The sequence below is a fragment of the Sphaerodactylus townsendi genome, linkage group LG04 (genome assembly GCF_021028975.2).
Source record: "Sphaerodactylus townsendi isolate TG3544 linkage group LG04, MPM_Stown_v2.3, whole genome shotgun sequence".
In the NCBI taxonomy this organism is placed as follows: Eukaryota; Metazoa; Chordata; class Lepidosauria; order Squamata; family Sphaerodactylidae; genus Sphaerodactylus; species Sphaerodactylus townsendi.
The window spans coordinates 87140755-87165764 of record NC_059428.1 but is presented as its reverse complement, the minus strand read 5'-3'; the positions used below and the strand labels follow the sequence as shown (position 1 = coordinate 87165764).

Here is a 25010-nt window from a genome sequence, read left to right as displayed (position 1 = left end):
CATCATGAATTAGGTGATAGATAACAAATTAATACTGTAACAAGGATAAAGGGCCTGCCTTTTTCTACATTCTTAGTGACATTTATGTCTACCATCATTGGAAAAGGGTGCACTGTCACTTGTGCCACCTTCTTGCCACCCAGTTTATAGAAAAGATGACCTACCACCTTGAGGCTGAAAAAAATAAGCAAGGTAAATGAAAACATCGATATGCCAGTACAACTTTTCAACAGAATTATAAGGAAACTATCAGTGAAAGACAGTTGCAAGTTATCAAAGCGCCAAGGCATTTCACTGCATGTGACCTCCAATTCAGACTGGGAGATGTCTAAAATTCCATACATACATGCATAACACACATACACGCTTAAAACTACTGTAAACAGTTCAGTAGCGAAGCCACCAGGGGCAGGGGAGCGAGCGACGCACCGGGGCACCATTTCTAGTCACGTGGGGGGCGGAAAAATCCCCCCTTTCTCTCCCCCCGCGGCCCCCCGTAGCGCCCCCCCGGAGCCCCTGGGAAATGTAGTTCCCACCAGGCTCCTGAAGCCAACGCAGGCAGGCTTCCGGCCTGCTCCATTCCTAAAAGTAAGTGGGGTGGAGTGCGTGAAGGGGCGCCGCGGGGGGCGCCACGGGGGGGGGGGAGTGCAGGGGGGTGCCATGGGGGTGTGCGCGCAAAAGCCAGAGTGTGCACCGGGTGCACTCTGGTCTAGCTACGGCTCTGAAACAGTGGATACAGGTTTATTTTCTTACTGCCTGATATGATTGCCAGTGGCTCTCAACAATCTCAAGAAAAGAAGGTGCTAACCAACACCTGATACAGAATGGTTTAAAATTTTAGCACCCACTGCAACAAATCACAGGCAGACTGGGAAGGTTTCATTGGGCAAGAGGTGGGTCCCCTAATGACAGGATCCATCCCCCTGCTGTACCTCTGCTCCTTCACCTAGATTTAATAAAATAACCTGTGGTCCAAATTCTTACCAAAACAATTGGAGTATGTGTCTTTCCCTCCCTCCATGCCTCACCACCTATCCCTCCTTGAATCTGCAAATCACCTTTTCCTATTTTTGACACACTCTTAAAAATGCTCAGTCACCTCAACTTATTAGTACAAGATAAAGCATGAACTTCTTCCAATGTCATGTCTATTTTGTAAACATATAGTCTATGCTTTGAAAACCTGTAGTCACAAACAGTACTCATGATTGTAAAGTTTCTAGGTCTGAAACCTCTCACTTTAGAAACAAAATCAAAATTATTTGACATCATTATGGTTAGCAGAAAGCATATTCCTGTTTTTTTACATCGATTTTAACAGGACTTAGAATTTGGGTGCTGTGTGGTTTCCGGGCTGTATGGCCGTGTTCTAGCAGCATTCTCTCCTGACGTTTCGCCTGCATCTGTGGCTGGCATCTTCAGAGGAGATCCTCTGAAGATGCCAGCCACAGATGCAGGCGAAAAGTCAGGAGAGAATGCTGCTAGAACACGGCCATACAGCCCGGAAACCACACAGCACCCAAGTGATTCCGGCCGTGAAAGCCTTCGACAATTCATAGGACTTAGAATAATTTATAATAAAAACAAATTTCCAATGGAAGATGTATGAAGGAGAAGGAAAGCAAATTACTCACGAGGACTGTGAAGCTTTCCTTCTCAGCAAATAGTCTACCACATCTGGGTCCGTCTCAAGCAAGCTAATTAAAACTTCATTTTGAAGGTCAGCAGGGACCTATAAGTGAATGAAGCATCGTAATGTAAAGACAAACACATGTATGCACTGCTCTGTATAACAATCATTGTGCTCATTTCTTTTTAAAACAATGAATCAGTGCACATGCATACCAACTCACTTAGAATTAATACATGGGGAATATATGGTACATGCAGTATAATTTCTGAATTGTCATCCTTGTCTGTAAACCTTTTCTCCACCCCTTTCTCATAAATGCTCCAAGTGCTTGGGTGTGTGGTTTCAGCTTTAGTAGAAATAATAGGTTGCGCACTGCATTAACTGTTTAATAAAATATTGCTGAAATACCTGAGGTGATTTCAGTTCACTTTATATTTGCTGGATATGCCCTTTGTTCTAAAACAATTGCATTCATAAATAAAACTGTGTGTAAAATTGTGTGTAAAACTTAAACATTTATTTTATAAAAAGGAGGGTGTATATGAAACCCTGCGTTTGCCCTTCGACAGCACTAGTTTTGCCTTTTGTCCTACTGAAAAACAACACAATTGAGATACAAAATCTTACCTTGGAATTCATACTGTGGCAGCCCCCCCCCCCCCCGATCTCAGTAACTCCCCAATACAATTTCTAGAGCAATTATACTATTAATAATGGCAATAATTGTGCGGTCATTCTTAAAAGTTACTGTTAAGATAACTACACTGTTATCTTAGAGATACATGACCAGAAAACAAAAAGAACTTAGGGAAAGTGTCTTTTCATTCCCCTACATTCTCTCCTTAATGGCAAGTTTCAGCCTCTAGTCAGGCTATGATGGCAGGTGAATACAGTGGATTCCTCATCCCTTCCCGATCTGCCTACTTGGCTCCAGCAGTGGCTACTTCCTTCATAGTCCTCATTCTTCTCTGCTCACTTGCAGCACAGTGGTCTTTACAGCAGCCAGGGCAAGGTTCTGGCTTGGATTCACCTACCTGCCTCTCTTACTCAAATGAAAGAGAATAGGATCCACCCAAACATTCTGAGATTAAAGTTAGTCCAAGTAATTTTACTGCCTATGGCAATTCTCACAGTTTATTGTTAGCAATCTATAGAAACTAAATTGTTTCTGGTGTGGGCCGTAGGCACATAGTAACTTGAATAAACAGCGAAAAAGCCAGTAAGAACAAGAATCATAATCTTCTCCACTGGGTTTCTCCAACTGAAAACATAGTATTTCTTTTAATGATTATAGCTCTGTTTTTTAGGTTCATTTGGCGTTGAATAAATTTGTCTTAAATTCACAAAAATAAAATGCTTTTCTGTCCTTTTTGGAATGTGTTTGTGTTGTGATTATTCATTCTGAAGCTCCCACTCTGTTCTCCTGATCTCCAGAAGATTGAGGGATTTTAACCAGCAAAGTCATGATCATTTCAGGAAGATGCTCTAGGTAAATTTGAACTTCTAGTGAAAGCTTTTTTAAATAACTCCTGACACCTCAAATTCAGGGCAAACCATATTTGTAATGTTTGTACAAAATCTGGACTTTGTGATCTAAAGTGTCTTCATGGAACATTTGGATGATTTTTTAAAAAACAGAAACGAAGCCACGCCTGCCCAAGAGTCTTTCCTTAATACTGAGCCTCTTATGTTTGTATTTTATAAAAAAACAGACAAGGAGAAAGTCACAAGGGAAGTGATATATGTGATGTTGAGTTACATGTGGTTTGATCTTAAGACCCTACCTGTGGAGCACATTTATTCTCCAAGCTGCTTTTTGAAAAGGAAGATATTGAGTTTTGACTCTTCGTTAATGTGCTAAATTCACTAGCAGATTTCTGGTGACAATCCATTTAAGAAATGCAAATAATACTTAATAATATTCCTTCTGAAAAATAAAATGGTGCTGACCTTACAATAAACCCACGTAGTAGTCCAAATATCACATTCTGTTCTACTGGATTTTATTTCGCAGCTCTTGCTCCAGTTTCAGTTCTGAAGCTAGTCACAGCTGGAGGAGCAAGAGAAAAACTTGGCAGCACCCATTTAGTTTATGCTGTGGCTGCATGCTTTCGTCCAAATGTTTCTCTATTTGAAAGTAGTACAAATGTCAAATTCTTAAGTATAAACAGCAGCCCTGGCCTCTTCCTACTCTCCAGGGTTTGAATACAATTTGCTGATGGTCCACAGGAAAGTATCAGAGTACAATACAATGAAATCAATTATATATATATATATATACTTTTTTTTCTAATAACGATCACATCTTTGTATACATAATCCAGTGTCAGGAGCTGCGAAAGGACAAGCTAGATCTTCCTACAAACCTGAAAAGGGCCCTCACTTTGCTGAAAATGTGAAATCTAAAAACAAACTGAAGGAGAAAACACTGGGAGGTTTGAAAACCCCAAAAAAAATGATAAAAGGGACACCTATAGATTTAAGCAACTGATTCAGTAAAAAGCAGGAAGAGGGAAAAGAATCCTTTCCAGGTCTGTTTTGGGAGCAGGCCTGGGCTAGGGTTGCAAGCCCTAGGTTGGGAAATTCCTGAAGATTTTGTGATGAAGACTGTGGATGCCAGGGTTTGAGGAGGGAAGAGACCTCAGCCGAGTATAATGCAATACAGTTTACTTTCCAAAGTAATCATTCTCTCAAGAGGGACAGATTTCCGTCATCTGGAGTTCAGTTATAATTCTGGAAGATCTCCAAGTTGCACTTGAAGGTTGGAAATGCTAGCTGTGGTAGAACCTCTGAATGACTTGATACCACTTGACTAAAAGACTCAACTAGACCTGGCTGGTTGCTACTGTCCAACATCAGTCACCCTATGAAAGCCAGTGTGGTGTACTTCCAGGAGAACTAGGGTTGCCAATCTCCAGGTGAGAGCTCAGGATCACCTGGAATTACAACTGATCTCTAGAAGAGACCAGTTCCTCTAGAGAAAACGGCTGCTTTGGATGATAGACTCTGTGGCATTATACTTCACCCTTCCAAGGTTCCACCTCCAAATCTTCAGGAATTTGCCAACCTGGTGCTAGTGACCCTAAGGGAAACTGATCTCTGCAGAAGGGAGATATGCTGTGATTCTGGGAGAGCTGTTGCCATCACTGCTGCTTTGGGATGGAGGAAGCTAATGAGTGGTTGGGAATGTCACCACCACTGCTACTGCTGTGGGAAGAGGATAGGAACCAGGTGGAAGGCTGGGAGGGTGATTGGAGGGGGTGAGAGAGTAATGGCAGGAAAGAAGAAAGCAAGCAAGAAGACAGACATGGAGGACAGAGAAAGAAAAAAGGATGGCACAAGAGAGAAAGAATAAGAGAAGTAGGGCAAGAGGGGAAGTAGCAAGGGTGGGGGGAAATGGGATAGCTGCTCCCACTTGTTTCTTGAGGGTGTGCACTTGTGTATGTGTGTGTGAGTGCATATACACACTCAAACACATACACAGAGTAACAAATGTGTTCTACCAATTCAGAGAGTTATAATCCTTGTAGTGCTCCCAGACATAAAGTTAAAGGCAGATTAAAACAATGCCTGGTGGAAATTTATTTAATATGAAGCAATAAGCACAAACAGCTTGATGCCAATATGCTCAACTGACATGGGATGGAGATTTTGAGCCTCACCCACTGATATTTCAATTGGTAAAAAAACTGGCACTAGCAGGAAGAGTCATCACAGAAATGTTGCCCCACTGTATATATTTGTTGTCAAACTGACACACATCAGTAGCACTCTAATTATAAACAGAACATTTGAAACTGAATATTGTTCCTCTGTCACTTGGTTTGGCCTGCTGAGCTACTTTGAGCAAAGATGCAGTTAACAGGCGAAGAAATAGTTCAATTTTAAATTTAAAATGTCCTATATCTGGTTTTTCAATCCCAATTTTACTTTGAGATTAATCACACCAATTTTACTTTGAGATTAATCATACATGCAAAGCATTCAAACAGTTTTTTCCTGTTTGTTTGAAAACAGAAATTTAAATAGGCAACATTTACTGAACAAATATAATTGTATTCCACTGGGATTAGACAAATTCATGGAGCTGAGGTTAGTCAACAGCTACTGATCACTAAAAGAAACCTCCACATGCAGAGGCAGTTAACCTCTGAACACCAGTGCTAGGAGGTCACATCAGGGAGAGCCTTTGGCCCTTCAGAGCTAACTGGCTCCCCTTTCTGTGAAATGAAATGGTTGATTAGATAAAACATTGGTCTGTTCCAGCAGGACACCTGTCATACCATGAGAATACACAACTATTATGTCTAAAACAAAACTCAAATTGTTTTGTATATTTATGGAATGTAAAAGAATGTCTTCATTTTGTTTTGCCTTCATGTTGTCTTCATTTTGAATGTCTTCATTTTGTTGATACAGTAATCAGAAATATACCAAATGCTAGAGACTGTGCTGCAGGTGGATCCTGGAGTTCTCCCAACCCTATTCTTGACCATGCACAGGGGCATAGGATAAACAGGCCTAAGGAATGTAGGGATGAATGGGCCCAAGGAATGAAGGGATCTGTGGGGTTATCAAGTGCTACAATTACTGTGGCTGAATCCAAGATGTTTGCTTCAGTGCAAATTGGTTAATTTTAGAAATGCTTTTATTATCATTCTGAAATGCCTAATTAAGGCCTGAGGAGAGAAAGTCCAGACTTAAATGCGCATCTAAAGAATAAAGTGATTTAACGTTCCATTCTATAAAATTTTCCTAAGAAAGAAAAGAACATAATAGTACTTTATCAAGAGTTACTGTATTTTTCAGTTTACTGCAGCAAAATCATTATTGCCAACATATGAGTAGTTCCATTCACTGTATAACTTTGTCCCTGTGACATTTGTCCCTGTGACATGTGTATATAAATGTCCCTGTGACATTTTCCCCCCACAAGAAAAAAGAACTAGAAACATTCCTGAATTGTAAAAATCCAAAAACACAAAAGTAAACCTATTTAATTCAAACTGGTTGACTTAGGTATAGATTTGAGATTATTGTTCCTTTTAAGGAAACTTCATGTGATTACTACGTGTCAAATAAAATACTCCCCTAAGGGGAATGTATCCTCCAAAGTTTTAACTACAAGGGTAGTTAAGCAAGACTGCATTGTTGCTCCACATCTTTTTAATCTTTTTGTAAATGAACTGGCATCTAAACTGGAACTGGTGAATGGGCATCCTCCTAAATTCGGCAATCGGCCAACTCTTTTATTATATGCAGATGATATGACCATTCTTTTGTGCACCAGAATTGGTCTGCAAAGATATTTAAAATCGTTCCATCATTATTGCCAAATCAACAATCTCACAATAAATTATGCTAAAACTAAAGTGATGTTTTTTCCCCAAAAGTTGGCATCCTCAGAAGTGGTCTATTGATAACATAGAAATCAAACAGGTTAAAACTTTTAAATTTGGGGGGATCAACTGGTTGTGGTGGATTTTCCGGGCTGTGTGGCCGTGGTTTGATGGATCTTGTTCCTAACGTTTCGTCTGCATCTGTGGTTGGCATCTTCAGATGTGTATCACAGAGGGAAGTCTAAACACACTAACAGACTTCCCTCTGTGATACATCTCTGAAGATGCCAGCCACAGATGCAGGCAAAACGTTAGGAACAAGATCCACCAGACCACGGTCACACAGCCCAGAAAACCCACCACAACCAATCTTTACACTACCTTTGTATTTTTACTACTTTTGTATTTTACTACTTTTGTATTTTAAGTATTGAAAGAGTTTTAGCAGTTTTGTCTTAAATAATTAGCTGTACATGACTTTGGGTTTTTGAAATGTGGGATATAAATTCCAAAACTAATTAAATAGAGACTGTTCCACATACCATGAAAAGCATTTCATAGTTTTCTATCATCTTTTGTACCACAGCAATGATCGCCGTACTCTCCTCAGCCCGAGCACTGCTTTGAACTGTGAATTCTTTATCTGTAGTCTTCTGCTTGTGCAACAAATTAGGTCCAAATATAGTGGCTAGGTTAAGGGATGTCATCTTATTGCCAGGAATCTAGAAACAGAAACAACAGAATTGGACCCTTGCTCCAAAAAATGACTACCTGGAATGCTGTGAACTTCTTTATTAATTAGATTAAGACCCAGCATTCCCTGAGATACTGAGCTACATGATGTTTTTAAAAAATGAAGATTCAAAATTCAAATCACTAATTGCTATATCATGTTGCAAGTCTCCAATCCAGGGGTAACTGGGAATATCAAATGGAGCTAAGTCAGATCACATAGACAAGCACAAATATTTACTGCACTACTGAGTGTTATGACTGTCTAAAGATAAACGCATCCGACCAAACAGTTGGATCCAGGCTAAATTTTCCAATGGCTGAGTGGGACTTTCCTACCATCCCCTTTCCTCTCCTACCCAGTGATCTCCATAAAATTCTGCTTCTGGGAGATAAGGGACCATGAAGCATGACAACCAGGGCATACAGTTGATTGGGGAAATAATAGAAACTACTGATTTAGTCCGAATCATGAACAAGTCATATATTTCATACGGATTTTTTTTCCCTTTTGTATCTGGTCTACGCTTTGGATCCTGTTTAGTACTAACCATTATGTCTAAAACAGCAATCCGTAGTTCATACTTGCTCATCAGACCACATTCCAAAACCCCTTTCAAACCAAGGTTTTGTATTGCAGCACAGAAGACAAGTAATTCAGACAGTGTTTAGAGTTCATATATATTATTATTATAGTCCAGTTCCTGAATCTAATGATTGTACATCCAGTTTTTTTGAAACACAAGTATAAATATTTTTTCAAAAACAAAAGTTCATTTTTGAGATTGCTAATCCATATCTACAATATCTAATATGATATCTCCGTGAACATTTTAGCAAAGAATCTAAAACGAAAATAGTTCATTTTTTCATTATCTTAAGGATGATCATTCTTCATATAGAAAATACTTTCTATGCTGCAGAATGAAGCTACTTAGAAAAAAAAGCAATGCATTAAATGACTGCTCATTCACAAATCTCCAAATATGCTTTAGGAGACAGCCTAAAGCAGGACTAAGAGCCCAATCCAATTGTCCATTTGCCCCCCTCCCACCAGACTGTACGTTTAGTATTTGTACATGGTAGTAGAATCTGAGTTTATTATAAGCCATCATGACCCTTGCCCAGCTTTAGCTAGCAGAAATATGAACCAGAAATCATAGAACCTACAGAAATCTATAAAAAAATTGGGCTGGACTCATAATTATACTACCAAGCATGTTGTGTTAGTACCCGGAATTCAATATTAACCATCAACACTAGCAGAGTATAGTTATTCAGTGAACTAGGAACAGATGTTGGAAAATATTGAATTAAAAAGAATATTGGAGAATATTGATTAAAATAACAATTTGCATAACAGTTGTTTTACATGATGTAAAGGATTCAAGAAGAATGAACTAAGTTAAGCCACCTGAAAACCAGTAGCTGACATTTTAAAAGTTCAGCTACATTTTACTTATCTTGCTTATCTTTACCATCAATATTCTATACAAGATTCAGATTATGGCATTGCCCACAGTCAACTGAAATTTTGCTATGATTTAACCCATAAACCCTTTCCTTTATCTGTAGTTAGAAAATAATTTGATATAATAATGTGGAAAAGTTTCAAATTCTAGGAACAACTTTTCCCCCTTTTCTATCATGAAACAAATACCAATCTTTAGATTGAGACCTTTTTAACTTCATTTTATACCATGGAAAAAACAAAAGTTACACTGAAAAATATTCAAGGGGACAGAAGCTGTCAGTTTACAGAAAAATTAATCATGTTATTTTGAAAATTAGAAATGTTGTGAATTTACCTCCTGGCTGTCTTGATCTATTCTGTTGTCTGCATGGCTAGCCACAGTGGCAAGGAACTGGAGGAGTCTATGCAAAGTGTCACAATTGCAAGGAGGTAGAAGATACATAAGAAGTTGTAGAGTGTTCAGTTGTTCATGGGGCTCTAATACTGCAACAGAAAAGAAAAAAATGTAACAAAAGTCTGTATATGTACTACTATTTTAAAGCAAAAGTCATTAAAATTTTGATGTATGTTTCCATTTCAAAAACACTAAGTTCTTAATAAAGTCTGAGAGTTCCACACACATTATTTAGAACAGAAATCGCGCCCCAGGCTTCAGCCTGGAGGCGCCGTTGCGTGGGGGGAGGGACGAGGGAAAGCCTCCTCCCCGCCGGCCGAGTGAGGCCGTCACGTGGCCGGGTACCGGCATGTGACAGGGGCCTCCAGCAGCCTATTAAAGGCTGCGTCGGCGGGGGCCGGGCCTCTTTCGAGGCCGGCTGGTTGAAAGGGTTGTGAAAGGGTCGTTGCTTCTTTCGCTCCCTCGCGGCCTCGGCAGAGCGGCTGACTTGGCTTCATAGAAGGTCTAGGAGCTACTGAGAAGGGGCGACTAGCCTCCGCCTCCATTCCCATCTGTCCCCATTAGATTGCTGCGGCCGAACGGGGGTGCGGCCTTCGCTCCCTATCAGCGCAAGTAACAATCAACGGGGGTGCGCCCGGCCGCGCTTGAGCGTAGCGCCGGCCTTAACGGCTGGTGCGGGCGCGCGTTCGGCCGGACGGGTGGGGTGGAGCCGCGTCCAACGAGTCGGGCGTTTACCCCTTTGCCTGTGGTTGGACTTGCTGGAGCTGGGCGGTTGGTCATTTGTTGACCGAGCGGCCTACGAGTCAGCCGAGGGGGGGGGGGTTTAGGAGCCGTCTGAGAGGGCGCCGTTCAGCGTGCAGTAAAGAAGCGGTTTATGCGCACGCGGTTATAGGAAGCAGCGAAAGGAAACACCCGAACGGTGCCAGGGCACATTTGGCTGCGCTTAGTTGCGCTTCACACGGAACAACCCTCCTCTCTCCTCTCGTCTGAAAGGCAATAGGTGGCTATTGTGCTGGTTGCTACAGGGCAAAAAAAAAAAACGGCCCTCCTTTCTTGCCTGAGACCTGGAGGCTGAAGATCAGCGGCGGCCATTTTAAGTGGGTTGTGGCAGAACGGCCATCAGCCATTTTGTAGAGTGTAAGCTTGCTGATTCAAGGGGCCGTTACAGGGCACCTGTTAGCGGTGCACTCTCAGTGACAGCACAGGCACTTTGTGCCACCTTGGTTCCTTATACTTGTAGTTAGTTTTAAATAGTTGGATAAATAAAATAATAATAATAATAATAAATAAATAAAAAATAAAAATAAAAATAAATAAAATAAAAATAAATAAAAAGCAGCGGCCAATTTTGTAACGATTGGCGGCCGACGTTAGGGCAGATAGAAGTTCGGAGCCACCAACAGCGACTTTATTAGTAGAGTTAACCGGTGCCATGGCATCAAAGCCAAAAAGCACAAGAAAGAAGGCACAGAAAAGGGGCCAAGCAGGGCCTCCCAGGGTTGTAGAGCAGGGGCAGATGGGACCCACTCCTGGCCTCCTTCAGTAGGGTGAGACTGGCATGCCACACCCTAGCAGGGAGTTGGCCTCTTCTCTTACCCCGTCAGGTGCGGTAGCCTCCTCTTCTAGCGCAGGAGTGCCTGGCATACCTGCAGCACCCTCTGTAATCCGGCCAGAGGCCATCAGGTTGGGGCAAGGGCCTGGCACAGAGGTGCTGGGGCAGCCGGGGCCAGGAATTTCAGGTCCGTCTCGGCCTCCCTCTAGCCGGAGTGGCATGAATAGTCCCTCAATGCTAATGGCTCCTCATGGCCAAAGTGGGCTGGCTCCTCATGGCCAAAGTGGGATGCCCATTCACGCGAACTCGGTTTTTATGCCATATACCTACCCATATTCTTCGTATATGGGCATGAATGTTAACCATGGCATGGGATGGCCGGGCCAATTCAACCCCACCCCGGGTTTTGGACAATGGCCAGGAGGTTTCGTGGGAACCCAGCAAATGCCTCCTTGCCTTTGGCCTCCTCATGTTCAAAGTTCTTCCGGTAGCCAGTTTAGGGGGGCGCAAGTCCAGCATAGCTTGGGTTCCTCTGGCACCTCTTTTGGGGGGACTCAGGTCCATCAGAGCTTGGGTTACCAAGCACCTTTGCGAGGCTGGACTCCTTCGGCAACTGCCGACCCAATAAGTCAGGGTCCAGAAGCAGCAACTGGGAGTAACACTCTGCCCGGGCCAACGGGCAGTGTTGAAGTGGCAGCAGGCCCTTCCAGCCAGACTGCCGGGGCACGAGCCAGAACCAGAAGGAGGGCAAAGAAGGCCTCTCGTCGATCTAAGTCTTCTCGTCGGTCCCCTAGCTCATCCTCATCTGGTGAGTCTACAGATGAGGATTCACCCCCAGGCAGCAGGGGACTACTGGGAGAGAGGCGAAAAGGTGCCAGCTCTTCCCCTTTGGATTACTCAAAGGAGAAAAGGGGAACTTGCAGTAGAGGACAGTGCCGGGAATTTAGGGGTTTCAGCCTTCTGCTCAGCATGGGATCCTGGAGACCCTCCAGGCTCCCATTTGCCGAGAAAGTTAAGGGAAAGAGCCTTGGTCAGGGTTTGCCTCACGTGGATATCTTCTACGGTTCTGCTTAATCAGGAAGAAGGATCCAGAAGGAGACGTTTCGTTCCCGTTCAGCCAAAAGAAAGAGGGAACGCCCAGAAAGAGCAGAGCGTTCCTTCGACAACTGGCTTAAGGGGTTCGCAGAATATATGGCTCTGATAGGAGCCGCTTACCCATTAAGGGCTTGGCATTTGTCTGCTCATTGGGCCAATGTTTTGAGGGCACGGTCCCTATCAGGGGATGCAGCGGCTATTAAGTACGATGAGGCATTTCGTAAGAGTGCCTCACATCGTCCGGGGCGCAGGTGGGATCTCATACACGATCAGACGTGGATGACAAACATGATTAAAACTGCTTCTACTGGGGCTGTCGCTTCAACTGGGGCTGATGGGCAGAGGAGGAAAGGGGCTGGTCAGCGGGATCCTCCCCGCCTAGCCTGCTGGGCCTTTAACCAAGGCTCCTGCAAGAAAGACAAATGCAGGTTCGAGCACAGCTGTTCCCGGTGTTTTGGTGCCCACACCAGGGTACAGTGCCCACAACTGGCTCGGCCTCCCTTTCGTCGTGGCCGGAACCCTGGCTCCGGCAGCTCCAAGAAAGACGGTGGCAGCCAGGGAGGATCCTTCCCCGTCCAGAAGGCCTGAAGTCCCGGAGGTTCTGCAGTGTCTCGCCGCTTCCCCGGTGCGTGTACAGCCTTTATGCCAGTGGCTGGAGAGGTATCCTCGTCGTGAAGACGCTCAGTATATAAAAGAAGGATTCCAACTAGGTTTTCAAATCCCCTTTTCAGGGAGCAGGGTGGGAACCTCAGCTCCCAACTTAAAGTCCGCCAGGGAGATGCCTGCGGTTGTGGCTGCCAAAATTTCAAAAGAATGCTTGGCAGGCAGGATCGCAGGGCCCTTTGCAGAGCCTCCATTGCCCAATCTTAGGGTTTCCCCTATTGGGGTGGTCCCTAAGAAGGCCCCTGGGGAGTATAGGATGATACAACATTTGTCCTACCCTGCAGGGGGGTCGGTGAATGATTTCATCGATCCGGGCATTTGCTCGGTCAGGTATGCCACATTGGATGAGGCCGTGAGTATCATCCGGGAGGTGGGAACAGCCTCGCTGTTAGCCAAGTGTGACATACAATCAGCTTTCCGGCTGCTGCCTATACATCCCAGGGATTTTGAACTTTTAGGTTTTCAATTTAGGGGACATTGGTATGTTGACAAATGCATGCCCATGGGATGCTCTATAGCCTGCGCAGCCTTTGAAAAATTTAGCACCTTTTTGGAATGGGCGATCAAGGATCGCATGCCATCAGCAAAAGTCACTCATTATCTTGATGATTTTTTATTTGTAGGTGCAGCCGGCACTGATGAATGTGCAGTGATGTTGTCAGCATTTCAGGATTTGGCGACGGAACTAGGGGTTCCTTTAGCGGCCGATAAGACTGAAGGGCCCGTGTCTTGCTTAACCTATTTAGGAATTCAATTAGACACAATAGCAGGAACATCTTCCTTGCCCATTGACAAGCTGACAGCGTTGCGCACACTGATTAGTGAAATCTCTGCAAAAAAGAAGTGCAGACTGCGGGAAATACAGTCCCTGCTCGGGCACCTAAATTTTGCCTGTAGGGTGGTTTCCCCGGGAAGGGCCTTTTGTTCCTGCCTTGCCAGGGCCATGGCAGGCTACACAGTTCCCCATCATTACATCAGGGTGACTTCGGGTCTTCGTCAAGACCTAGGAGTATGGTTACGTTTTCTGGAACAATATAACGGGGTTTCCTTTTGGCAAGTTCCTTGGGAGCTTCAGGAGAGTTTCCAGGTTCACACCGACGCAGCTGGTTCGATAGGTTTTGGTATTTATTTCAGGGGCCAGTGGTGTGCAGGGGAGTGGCCACCAGCGTGGTCTCAGACCGGAATCTTGAGGGACATGACTTTTCTGGAATTGTTCCCTCTGGTGGCCGCGGTTCACATCTGGAAGGATGTGTTTCGTGACCATGCAGTTAAGTTCTGGTGTGACAACCAGGCTGTGGTTAGGGTGGTAAATCGGCAGTCCAGCCGGTCAGAGCGGGTTATGCGGCTAGTAAGGGAATTTGTAATGGTTTGCCTGAATAACAACATCTCTTTTAAAGCGGTTTTCTTACCAGGTATAACTAACAATATAGCTGACGCTTTGTCTCGTCGTCAGGTCAGCTGCTTTCGCTCCCTAGCTCCCGAGGCCAGCCCGTTTCCGGAGAAGTGTCCAGACCATCTGTGGCGTCTCGGCGGCAGGCCATAGCCGAAGGTGTCTTGCAATCACTGGCTCCAGCTACACGTCGCGCGTATGAAGGGGCTCTAAGCACCTTCTTTGCTTTTGCAGCATCCATCGGCGAGCCTGTCCGGCAAGGGTTTGCTAAGGAGTTGGTGCTCCGGTATTTGGTTGATTTGAGGGACCAAAAAATGGCGGCCAGGACTATTAAGGTCCATTTAGCGGCCATTTCCTTTTTCAGCCAGGCCCTGGGGATCACTGACCACTCCCGCTGCTTTGAAGCTAGAAGAGCGGTGGCCGGGTGGCAGCGCGCTTCCCCCAGACCGCAAGACAGTAGGCGTCCCATCACCAAGGAGCTCCTGGGAACTTTACTTAACGCCACAGACTCAGTTTGTGACTCTGCCTATGAGTCTACAATGTTCCAGGCCTTGTTTACTTTGGCTTTCTATGGGGCTTTTCGGTGTAGTGAGCTAGTGGCCCCTTCCACCACATCATTGGCTCCTAAGGCTTTGCAAAGGGCTGATGTGTCCATGGCCGATGGGAACTTACTCATATGGTTGGCGGGGTCCAAGACTGACCAGCGGCGTCGAGGAACGAGAGTGTCATTGGCCCCCTCCCCACCAGGGGCACCCTGTCCGGTGGCTCGGCCAGATAGCCTGCTTTTTTTTTATAGTCCGTCCGCCCTGAAGGCTGGCAGGGTCCCTGTTTATTCCACAACGGCATGGAGCATCAGTGTCCAGGATTTCAATTCACGGGCTGTGTGTTAGCGGCTGTGCTATACAATTTTTAGGACTCCCCAGTAGCGAGCAGGCGTCTCCCGGGTTCCCACTCCTTTCGGATTGGGGCGGCGACCACGGCCTCTCAAGAGGGACACTCTGCAACCGAAATTCAGGCTTTAGGCCGCTGGAGATCTTTGGCTTATCGTGTTTATGTCCGGCCTCACCTTTCCTTGTAACTTTGTTCTCTTTATAGTTCCGGGGGCCCGTCGTTACCTAGTTTGGATGGTTGGCCACAGTATTGTTTCATTTCTCGGGCTGGAAACGCCACAAGAAGAAGTCGGGCTGGGGACAACACCTTGGACTGGACACCTCCTTGGACATTCACTGGCTGGCGAGGCGAGGCATGCTGTGGCCGGCTCTACTTCTCTGGTTGCGGAACGCAGTGCTGCAATATGGCTTCCCGGACGCAATCGTGCTTCAGCTGGGGGAAAATGACATTCCAGGTTCTAAGGGAGTGGCGTTACAGAACTCCATGAGGAATGACTTAGAGTTGCTCCGCCGCAAGATGCCAAAGACCATGCTGTTTTGGTCGTGCTTACTGGAGCGGAGAACTTGGAGGAACGCCGTAGCTCCGGCCAGAGTCAACAAAGCCAGGTCCAAGGTTTGTCGGTCCGCAGCCCGGCTGGTTCTGAGCATGGGAGGGGATGTTATTCCCCATGGTGATCTGTCCCATGCTCTGCCAGCATTGTTTTTGCCCGACGGAGTCCACTTATTGGATTGGGGCCAGGACATCTGGTTGCATGATGTCCGCCATGCTCTGCTGGAGTGGCTTCGCGGCCCGCACTGAGCTGGCCGAAATCCGCTCTGGCTCTGATGCAGTGACTTTGGCGGCCACGCTTTACTGAGCTGTGAGATTCTGGAGCTGCTGAAGCTGGGGGCGGGAGCTGTTGGATTACTGACAGCTTTCTACGGGTGGCGGTAGGGCATAAAGCAGCACATCCTATTTGGGGAAGTCAGAAGCTTGCATGCGAGACCTTCCCACCTCGGGGGGGAGCCTCCATATGAGGTCCGGTGGTGGTATGAGTAGAGCTCTCGAAAGCCAAGCCTGGGGGCTGCGCTGAGAGCTCGCTGCCCGGCAGGGAGGGGTGTCACAAATTGGGTTTGCGTCCATGTGTCACCTAGTAACTTCCTGTTCCGTTCCCTCGGGGGATGTACCGGACAGGGGTTCTGTCCGAAGGGCCTAAGGGGTCAGCTTGGGCTGCCCTATAACCAGGTCAGCGGTTTGCTACCTGGGGGCCAGGATGTGCTCTGGTATGCTCGCCCAGCTTCAAAGTTTTAGTTATGTGTTAAATAAATTTTGGGCTGCGGCCGATTTCTATTCCAACAAGTTGTATTAGTGTTCTTCTGGCGAAGTGAGTCTCCACACATCCCCATGCAAGAACAAATTTCATAAGATGCTCCTAGAGCTTTTACATTACATGGAGAGCCAGTGTAGTATAGTAGTTAGAGTGCTGAACTAGGATATTGGAGTTTAGTTTGAACTCCAACTGTGCCATGTAAACTTGCTGAGTTGACCTCGGACTAGTCACACACACTCAGCCTAACATCACAGGGTTGTTGTGAGAGAAAGGAGAATGATGGCGCCCACTTTTGGTTTCCATTGGGGAGTGTGCATTTTTTGATGAATCATTAAAAACAAAAAGGCTTCCATTACTCACAGAGAGTATTGATGAAAGGAGTATATAGTTCTCTAGTCAGCAGTGGATCAGGCATATCACGAAGAAATTCCTTTAATAAAGCAGCCACATCATGGATGCTGTGTTCTTCATCCAGTATGACATCTACGCCACGGTCAAATTCTTCACGTAACTAGAAAAATCAACAAAAGTCATATCTACAGTTTTAGGTGACCAGCTGTATACTATGCCAAGTCTTCTATCTAATTAAAAGCAACACTTGAAAGACAACATAGAGAGCATTATAAACACGCTATATCATATCACTGTCTTCATTACTACATAGTAAGTGGTAATATTAATTAAGGCAGTTAGCAATAAATGAAAGGTCCTCACCAGGACCCTATGGCAGGCCCGAATGCAACCAGTGCTCCACCAGCTACAATGGTTCCAAGTGGAGTACAGAATCAGGTCCATGGTTTTGTCACTTCAAGGCCCTAAGTCTGGGGCAATCATATCTGTGGGACCACCTCTCCCACTACATTCCCTGAAGTGTGCTGCACTCAGTTAATAACAACCTACTGGTGATCCCTATCCCAGAAGCTGTCCTAGCTAGGACTAGGGCATTTTTGGCCCTGGCCAACTTGGTGGAACACACTGTCAGATGAGACCCAAGACTTGGCAATTTTTCAGGGCCTGTAAGATACAGTTGTTCAACTAGGCCACTGGTTGTTCTGTCTGTTCCTTTTCCCTCCATGGTATCAATTTGTAATATAGGGTAATATAGCTGTTTTAACTTGTTAGAATTTTAACACTATCTGGATGAGCTGCTAAGGATATGGAGATGGAAGTTAATCGGCTTGGTGTTAAAACTTTTGTGTTTGGAATTTATGTTCCAAATGAAAACAAAGAAGTATTTTGTAAACATCTTACTGATAAGCTTATAGAATTTTCCTATGAAAGTTGGCACCTGATGTGGAACTAGAAAGGAGTGACATTTCCACAAATGGACAGATTTTCAAAAAATAATATTTAAAATACAAAAGGTAAATTGCCAAAAGCTTTCTTCAATGTGGTGGACAATTTGGATTTGGTTGACATATGGAGACCAAGAAAACTCAAGAGAATTTTTTTTCCAGAAAGCCAGATCTTTCTCAAGAATAGTTATGATTTGGGTTTTCAGGAATTTGGCATTTCAGGTATCCAAGGTAGATATTATCCCCACTCTTGTTTATCTTAGTTCTGGAAGTATTAATAGAGACATAAGACTTGTTGAGAGGATTGGGAGTATAAAAATTAAGAGTCTTATAAATTAAGAGGATTTGATGGTGATTTTAGAAAAACCCCTTAGGGAGTTTACTTTTTGACATCGAAACTGAAAGAATTTGGTGCATTAGCAGGATTTAAAATCAATATAGAAAAAACAAAGTTCCAAAGGTTGTAACAAAAACAAAAAGAAAGTTACAAAGGTTGTAACAAAAACTTGAAATTACAAGATCAAATACAGTTGATGAATAAAACAAGTTTTAAGGTTGAAAAAAGGTGATATATCTGGATATTATCTTAACAAATACGAATTGTATGATGTTTCAAAAAATTATGTAAAACAATGGAATAAAGTTTTTAAAAATATGTGAAGCTGAAATCTGTCAAGCTGAAACTTCACCTTTGCTGAGGAGCATTTCCATGATTAAGATGAATGTACTAAGGAGAACGTTAATTTTGTTTCAAATAACACCAGTGTTGGCAAATGATACTCCATTTAAACAATGGCAGAAGGATATATCAAACTTTGTTTGACAAAGGAAAATAGCCTAAGGTTAAATATAAAATACTGCAAGTTGCAAAGAAAAGAGCAGGTCTAGGTTTACCTGATCTGAAATTATACTTGCTGCTTGTTGTCTGGTTTAGTTGAAAGTATGGGTTATGCTGAGAAATAGAAGATTGCTTGATTGAGAAGGACATGATTTCAGATATGGATGGCATGCCTATTTATGGTACGATAAAGTTAAAATTACTATGGAATTTAATAATCACTATATTAGGTGTGCCTTTCTGAGAATATGGGATAAATCAGCTTGGTTGATGGGGATTTTTTTGCCCTAAGGTGAGTTCACTAATGCAAAGGGGCGGGGGGGGGAATCCTTTTAAAAATGAAAGGGAGGGAGAGAAAATGGCTGACAGGGAGGTTGTATTTAGCAGTAGTGTGTGGAATAAATGCAACTGAAGAGATTAGGGGAAAACGGAGGATGGAGATGTGCCAAATGATTTCACAACCAAAGAACAAAAATTGAAGGGAAGGAGGGAGCAAAATGGGTGGAGAGAGGGCAGACGAAATGGAGAAATGATCCTCTTCATTGGAGGGGAGAAAATGGGAGGGAGGGAGAACATTACCCTAGACAGTATGGCACACTCTTTCTGGATCACATTGCTGGTGAAGAGAAGAAAAAGATTGTGGTTTGCCTTCCTGATGGCACTCTCCAATCTTGGTGCGGTTTGGTTTAGGGAGGTCAAAATTATGGACCCTCAAAAGGGTAGCCCTTTGGGGGTCCATAACTTTGCCCCCCCCCACGAACCAAACTGCACCAAACCTGGGGAGTATCATTAGGGCAGTCTCCAAATGATACCCTGAAATTTTGGTGCCAATACGTCCAAAAATGCACCCCCTGCAGGAACATCCCAGAAATTTGCCCAAGAATCTTTGTTCTGCATTGAGTTTTCTGCATCACTGTCAATGGGGTTGCAGGCTGCGGGGGTGGGGGCACATTTCTGAAGGCACAGTCTCGAAACTTTCAGGGTTTCATCAGGAGACTTCCCTAATGATACTCCCCAGGTTTGGTGCAGTTTGGTTCAGGGAGGCCAAAGTTATGGACCCTCAAAGGTGTAGCCCCCATTTCCTATTAGCTCCCATTGGAAACAATGGGGGATAAGGGCACCCCCTTTGGGAGTCCATAACTTTGTCCCCACAGAACCAAACTGCACCAAACCTGGGGGGCAGCATAAAGACAGTCTCCTGATGATACACTGAAATTTTGGTGGCAATATGTCTAAAAATGCACCCCCTGCAGGCACCAATGTCCTGGTGCAAAAAAACTTGTTTGGTCATGGTGGGGTGGCTGCCCATGGGGGGGGAACCAACTCAGGTTTTGCCCAGGGCTTTAGTTTGCCTTGTTACACCCCTGTCCTGCAGCATAAGTTAGGCTACATAGTCATGACTGACCCAAAGCTCTTCAACATAGTTCATGACAATTGGCGGGTTGAACCTAGGTCACCCTGCTAGCCATGTGGGTCTAATCCACAGTGGTGTAACTCCACAGTGGTGTAATAAATATATAGGATTTGGTGGCTTTTACCTTGGGAACTCCAGACATTACAGGACTGTTAATTTATCAAGTTTCTTCCAGCATGGCCAGTTGGCCATGCTGGAAGGCGCTGATGGGAATTGTAGTCCATAACATCTGAAGTGCCAAAGGTTCGCCACCACTGATATAGCAATACATTTGTCACATTTAGTTTGATCTTCAGATAGTTGCAATGGTTACAAACCTAATAAAAATGATAACTGAGGGTCCCTAATATATCTCAGCAGTAACGAACTAATTAAAATTGATATTTTCTGAATCTCAAATCTGACCTAGACATATTAAAATAAATCTGTGGATTTTCTTTCCTTGCAAAGGAATTTGAAAAAAAACATAATCAAAAACATCACCTAAGAGGACATATCCAGAACATTTAATAAAATAATATCAAGCACTACAATTAAGTTAGTGAAGCAGCATGAAAGTCAACACGAGTGTGGTAGAGGTGGGAGCGAAGAAGTGAAGCAGCATTTGATACTTGCGACTAACACAGAAATCACTGATAATAATGAGCAGATGCCTTTTATCATCAATATATGTGGAGTCGGCAACTACCATTTATTAATGGAATAAAACAATGCCAATCCTCATTCCAGGTAGGACAAGGTAAGACAAGGTAAGCTTGGTTTCTAAGCTTCTAAAAAAAGGCTTGAAAGTTTTTTCGGTTATTATATAGTATTCTCTCTTAATTTTTTTCTTTTCAGCCATTTTATAGATGACAAAGTTCTGCAAATTATTTAAGCAAAGAAGAAATAATTACTTGATTGAATAGCACTGGCAACAAACCTGTTTTATCAAATGTGAAAAAACCATAAATGTTGCAAAATACCAGCTCACCTGCCTTACTCTTTTTTTTGAGCTTCCAACTCTGAATATTCCCACTGTTTGCAGACCTAGAAACACAATTATTTTTTAAAACTGTCATTAAAGTTTTGGTGAAACACTGATGGATTGTTCTAAATTATCTACAGTGAAATATCTGGCACATATATGTGAATCATAAATCCAAATTAATTCAATTAATCTCCTCTGCCCTTCCTACCCCACCCCACCCCCTGGAAAAATGTTAAAATTCAGAAAAAGGTGGATGTGATTTATAATATTCTCAGAGAAGCTTACTGGTCTTCAGCTGAGATGGTTTTTCAGCTTCTCTACAGCAGCTGTTAAAGGGTGACACTAGAGGGAACTCTAGGACCAACCTATAACAACGCAAGTATGTTCACAGACACATGAATCTCATTGTTCTGTAGAAAGCATCAAAATAGTTCGTAGCTCAAGATAGTTTGTAAATCAAAAAAAGAGAAGATTCTTAAAGAAATTAACTCAGTATTATACCTATTTAAGTTACTGTCTTGTATAAGGATGATGGGGTGAAAGAAAACTGAATGTATACGATTGCCTGAGACTTGCATATCTTTCATTCTAAAAAAGGCTTATATGAGTAGGGTATGAATAGTTTCCATTAAAAAAAAATCATGGTGAGTGTGAAACTGATCAGAGTCCTTTTTGCACATAAAACCCACAACTCATTTTACCATTCAAAGGGTGAACATACAGCGTCTTATATTTTTTTATCCCACACATGAGAAAGCAGTATTGGTAGTCATAAAGAGCAAAAAAATGCTGAAGGGAAAAGGTTTAGGTACCCCTTCCTCTCATCACTGCTTCAGCCAGATTTATGTCTTCCCAAATGCATTTCATTTTAAAGAAATGAAGGTACTGATCACACATCCCCCTTCCTCTATCTAATTTAGCTTGAATCAGTCTTGTGCTACAGAGGTACCTACTGTAAAGTAGAAAGTTTCCCAGAATTCTGAGGATCATGCAAGGTGAGTGCCCCAAATCCAGCTGTATGTAACCACAGTATGCATTAAGTTAAGCTGTCCGTTCAGCAACCATGTTAATGTTCATATGTTTATGTAGAATAGCCATAACATAAATTTTTAAGTTTTTAAGGTCTGATGTTTAAACTAGATGTGGCAACAGAATCTATGTATATTAATGGATCCTTCCATCCATTCGTAAAGTGGTTTGTGACTATTTTCAATCAAAACTGAAGCAAATGGGAAGGAGATCCATTCTAGTATCAAAAAAGTTTATTTGTGTGTGGGGGGAGAGGATGTTTAAAAGCAGTGTTAGTGATTTAACACAGAGTAGAGGTAGGATTTCATTCTCCCCCTCCTTTAAATTCCATTGGGGGTTAAAATACACATATATAACTCCATTTTCCATGCCAACAGAAAAAAATGTGAATAAATACATAAAGTATTCCTTCCAGGCCGTTCATTCCTAGGTTGACTGTGAAGTTATACTCATTCCTATTGTTTCTCAAAGTTATTGGAGACACTTCACACACATGCTTTCTTTCCAAATGCATGGCAAATATTAGCTGTTCTGTAATCCCAGGTGAACTCCCTGTCTGTAAATTGGGTTGAGACTTAGTTTCTTGTCTCTGGCCTTTTCTTTCTTGCTTTGAGTTTCAGCAGGCAATGACAGCTGTAGAGCTTCCAGAAGTCGAGACTGACTGTCATCAAGATCCGTAATAGAGTCGACAGACATTGCGCCCTGAAACACACAAAAATGCAAGTAATTGGTATGTATGGAAATATTACACGGGCAGCTCTCAGCCCCATTTGTATTGTGAGCTCTTGGAATATCTATCCATAAATCCAAGTTGTCCTTCAAAATGTAAAATTAATAATCAACGTGGATAAGAGAATTGCAGCTGCCTGGAGGACTGGCCTACCGCATATTAAGAAGCATTGGGTAGACCTGGGCAGTAGACCAGCCTTCTGAGCAACTGCAGTTCTCTTATCCATGTGTGGTAGCTACAAATACAGCTCCCTCTAAACAAACAAATAGAAAAGGAAAAACACCATGTGTGTGGGATCACCAGGGAAGACAATATTCTTGAACGTTTTACAAGGAAATAGCAATACGATAAGCTGCAAGCAGAGGAAATCTCCATGAGAAACAAATGCAGCAATGGGACTCTCAAGCAGCAGAAAATGGTGGGTGCAAACTGCTGTAAAAATGAAAGTGAGTGCTCTAATGGGGGAAGGGAGGTGGAAGATGGGAAAAATAAAACGTCTCCTGCCTGTTTGTGTTTGCATCGTCAAGCAGGACACGTTTTGAAGACGACTTGTGGGGGGAAAGTCCACATTCTAGCAACTTTAAAATAAGAAGTCTTGACCAAAAATAAAACATCCTGAGAACATCTTGGGGGGAAAGTTGTGCAGACTTCCTCCCCAATGTGCCTTTTTCCTGTCCTCGGGACATCTTATTTGGGCTGTGCAGAAAGTGTCACTATGGACTAAATGAATACAGCAACTATCCTGTGAATTGGCAACCATGAGTAACATTGTGACTACACAGTATTGTCTTTGGTATGCTAATTTTATTTTTAAAAGCATAAGTTTATACTACAGAAATTACAAAAAAAATGTTTCCAGAAGTATTTGTAATGTAAACAAAAAATCAGTACATAAAATGTCACAAAGAGAAAAATTAAGGAGAAAAGAAATAACACTCTAGTGAGATTTTCCAACTGTTGTATACAAAACATTGTACTATAGAAAAGAGAATCCAAGTGGCAAGCACAATGAATAAGAAAGACACAAATGAATAGAGCATTTATTTCATTTCTATAGCAAAGTCTAGCTTTTATGTAATTATTTCATATATATGAGAAGCTGAAACAAAATATTTATTATAGCAATTCTAAGGCTAAGATCCAATGTATGTTCAGTTGCGAGCAGCTTCTACTGAATCAGTGACTTCTGACTAAGCATAGATAGTATCAAGGAAAGGGCTTATTTTCCACTGAATTATAGGAAGTTAAAGAAGGGAAAACAGGATTATTGAAGTAATGGGTGAAGTATAAATCAGTACATTCTAGACTGAAGAAGGTCTAGTTTCAATGTTATTGTCAAAATAGATAAAAGTGAAGGTAACCCCATATACAAGTACTGAGTCATTATTGACTCATAGGATGATGCTATATCATAATGTTTACTTGGCAGACATTTATCAAGTGGTTTACTATTGCCTTCCCAGCCTCCACTTTACCTCCAGCAAGCTGGGTATTCATTTTACCGACCTCAGAAGAACGGAAGGCTGAGTCAAAACTTGACCTGGCTACCAGAAACTGACTTCCACCAGGATCAAACTCAGGTTGTGAGCACAGCTTCTGTCTGCAATACTGCAGCTTGTCACTCTGTGCCACAATAAGGGTACCTTATTGTCAAAACAGAATATTCAAAATTACAGATGCTTGTATGAATTTTAAATGGATGAGAAACAAATGGCCCAAAACAAATTCAGGTAAAACAATTGTAAAGATCCATTTTTTACTCCAGAGATGCAAGTCGTATGTCTAGGAGAAGAAAGTCCTCTCACACATTCTGTGTATCCCATGAAGATCACTGCTCTCTGTGACAGACCCCAGAAGGACAATGGAAAAGTATATGCATCAGCTTTGACTACTTCATTGCCAGTGTCTTACTTGTAACTTTTACACTTGTGACTTTCAGGAAGCAGGAATCTTGTAAAATCTTTATTCAATGGAAAAAAGCATTCCAATTTTATTTTGCACTTACAAAGGATTTTTATATTTTAGATCATAATGGTCATTAACGTAAGTGATCTACTATAAATAAATGTAAAACATTGCTTCTCAATAATTTGGAGACCAACAGGAATCTGATTTGGGAAAATAAAAATTTACAAAGAATCCTTTGGTCCCCTGAGGTGCGGGCAAGAGACTTGTGTTCATCTCAATCTGTCCCACAAACAGCAGGAAAAGGGAGAAGACTGTTAAAATTACAGCGTGTATCATTTCAATTAAGACTGACTTTAA

The 25010-nt window shown here is 42.9% G+C and overlaps 1 protein-coding gene across 1 annotated transcript in view; it reads right to left on the bottom strand.

Moving 5' to 3' along the window:
- The window catches only part of ARHGAP6 (Rho GTPase activating protein 6), a 269026-nt gene that overhangs the window by 9499 nt on the left and 234517 nt on the right, over window positions 1-25010 (bottom strand). Inside the window, exons 5-10 of the mRNA XM_048494097.1 lie at window positions 22543-22717; window positions 20990-21045; window positions 16833-16983; window positions 9513-9661; window positions 7515-7694; window positions 1635-1732 (exon numbers count right to left, since the gene is read on the bottom strand). Coding sequence (XP_048350054.1) covers window positions 1635-1732; window positions 7515-7694; window positions 9513-9661; window positions 16833-16983; window positions 20990-21045; window positions 22543-22717 — 809 coding nt within the window. The remainder of the gene's footprint in view (window positions 1-1634; window positions 1733-7514; window positions 7695-9512; window positions 9662-16832; window positions 16984-20989; window positions 21046-22542; window positions 22718-25010) is intronic.